The sequence below is a fragment of the Austrofundulus limnaeus genome, unplaced genomic scaffold, assembly GCF_001266775.1.
Source record: "Austrofundulus limnaeus strain Quisiro unplaced genomic scaffold, Austrofundulus_limnaeus-1.0 Scaffold2017, whole genome shotgun sequence".
Lineage (NCBI taxonomy): Eukaryota > Metazoa > Chordata > Actinopteri > Cyprinodontiformes > Rivulidae > Austrofundulus > Austrofundulus limnaeus.
The window spans coordinates 37304-39284 of NW_013954419.1; the positions used below are offsets into that span (position 1 = coordinate 37304).

The 1981-nt window shown below is 42.8% G+C and overlaps 1 protein-coding gene across 1 annotated transcript; it reads left to right on the forward strand.

Moving 5' to 3' along the window:
• Positions 1–281: 281 nt before the first annotated feature.
• On the forward strand, positions 282–1300 carry cptp (ceramide-1-phosphate transfer protein; the record flags this gene model as incomplete). Its single annotated transcript, XM_014034234.1, is given in 1 exon segment — positions 282–1300. A coding segment is annotated over 1 exon segment (523 nt), but the record flags the coding sequence as incomplete, so codon positions are not given.
• Positions 1301–1981: the final 681 nt, after the last annotated feature.

The window sequence follows — 1981 nt, forward strand, 5'->3', positions numbered from 1 at the left end:
GACTCTGGCTCTGGATCAGACTCTGGATCAGACTCTGGCTCTGGGACAGACTCTGGCTCTGGATCAGACTCTGGCTCTGGATCAGACTCTGGATCAGACTCTGGCTCTGGGACAGACTCTGGCTCTGGGACAGACTCTGGCTCTGGGACAGATTCTGGCTCTGGGACAGACTCTGGATCAGACTCTGGTTCTGTTGGACCTTCCTGTAGGAGGACAGGAGGTTTGTTTTCTCATCCTGTCAGCATCATAAACTTGCTCACAGTGTGGTTTTCTCCCCGCAGGTTCCTGAACAGCCTAGGGAGCGTCTTCGGCTTCATCACAAGGGATGTTGTCAGCAAGGTCCAGATCCTGGTGGGCCTCATGAACGGTGCCAACAGCTCTCAGTACGTCACTGTTCAGTCCATGGTCCAGTACGAGCTACAGAACCAGCAGGTGGACCTGACCATGACCGGCGTCCATCCGCAGTCCGGCTGCCGCACCCTGCTCAGACTGCACCGTGCTCTCAGGTGGCTCGAGCTCTTCCTGGAGCGCCTCCGGATCAGCACCGAGGACGGCAAGACGTCCGTCATGTGCTCGGAGGCCTACAACGAGTCTCTGGCCCAGCACCACCCGTGGATGGTGCGTAAGTTAGCGGGCATGGCTTTTCTGGTTCTGCCCGGACGGCCGGCTTTCTTTGACATCATGAACGTGGGCCCACCTGAGCAGGTGGTGGCCATGCTGGGGGAGGCGGTGCCTCTCATCTCTGAGGTGTACCAGATCACAGAAGAACTTTATGCTAAACACAACCTGCTGGACCTTCCATAGCTGGGAACTGGTTCTGGTTGTAACCTGCTGGACCTGATGGGAACTGGTTCTGGTTAAAGTCCAGTATTTCTGATGAAGCTGCTCGTCTGTGTCTTTAAATGTGACCCCTCATATCGAAATGAGGATCAAGTTATATTTGGTCAAAATGACCTGATCAGATTTTCAGATTCCTGACTTTAAAAGATACATTTTGATACCTGGATCATTCTGATAAAAGTAAATGCATTTCTTAGTTTGTTGGTTACGATGATACATTAATACTTGGTCTGAATCCTAATTATATGTAATTTTAATGAGGAATTTTTAATGTTCTTTTAAAGAGGAAACATCAAATTAAATTTGAATTTTGAGATTTCCCAGCTGAAAAGAAACAAAACCTTTGTAGCTCACAGGAAAAATCTCAAAATGTTAAAGCATTTTCCCTCAAAATCAGGTTTTTTGTTGCTACTGTTTAAAAACGTTCTTCAGACAGTTCATTCAAATGATATATTGATGTTATTTATTCATGTTTTGACAGAATGCAATTTTTGTAAACGTTTTAATCAAAATACTATTTACCTATTTCTCCACATCCCACTTTTAGACTTAATCCTCATTTTGATGTGACAGGTCACAAATGTTTTCTTGAAAAATGTCAGGCAGGCAGAAGCTGCTGTTTCCAGCTGACAGCTTAAGACCAAATGTTTGTTGTCTGGCAACATGTTGTTTATAACAAACAATCAGGTTGTTTATAACAGTCGGGTTGTTTATAAAAATCAGGTTGTTTTTAAAAGAAATAATCGAGTTGTTTGTAACAAAAACAATCGAGTTGTTTGTAACAAACAATCGAGTCGTTTGTAACAATCGAGTCGTTTGTAACAATCAGGTTGTTTATAACAAAAAATTGGGTTGTTTATAACAAACAATCGGGTTGTTTGCAACAATCAGGTTGTTTATAACAAAAAATTGGGTTGTTTATAACAAACAATCGGTTTGTTTGTAACAAACAATCGGGTTGTTTGTAACAAACAATCGAGTTGTTTGTAACAAACAATCGGGTTGTTTGTAACAAACAATCGGGTTGTTTGTAACAAACAATCGGGTTGTTTGTAACAATCGGGTTGTTTGTAACAAACAATCGGGTTGTTTATAACAATCGAGTTGTTTGTAACAAACAATCGGGTTGTTTATAACAATC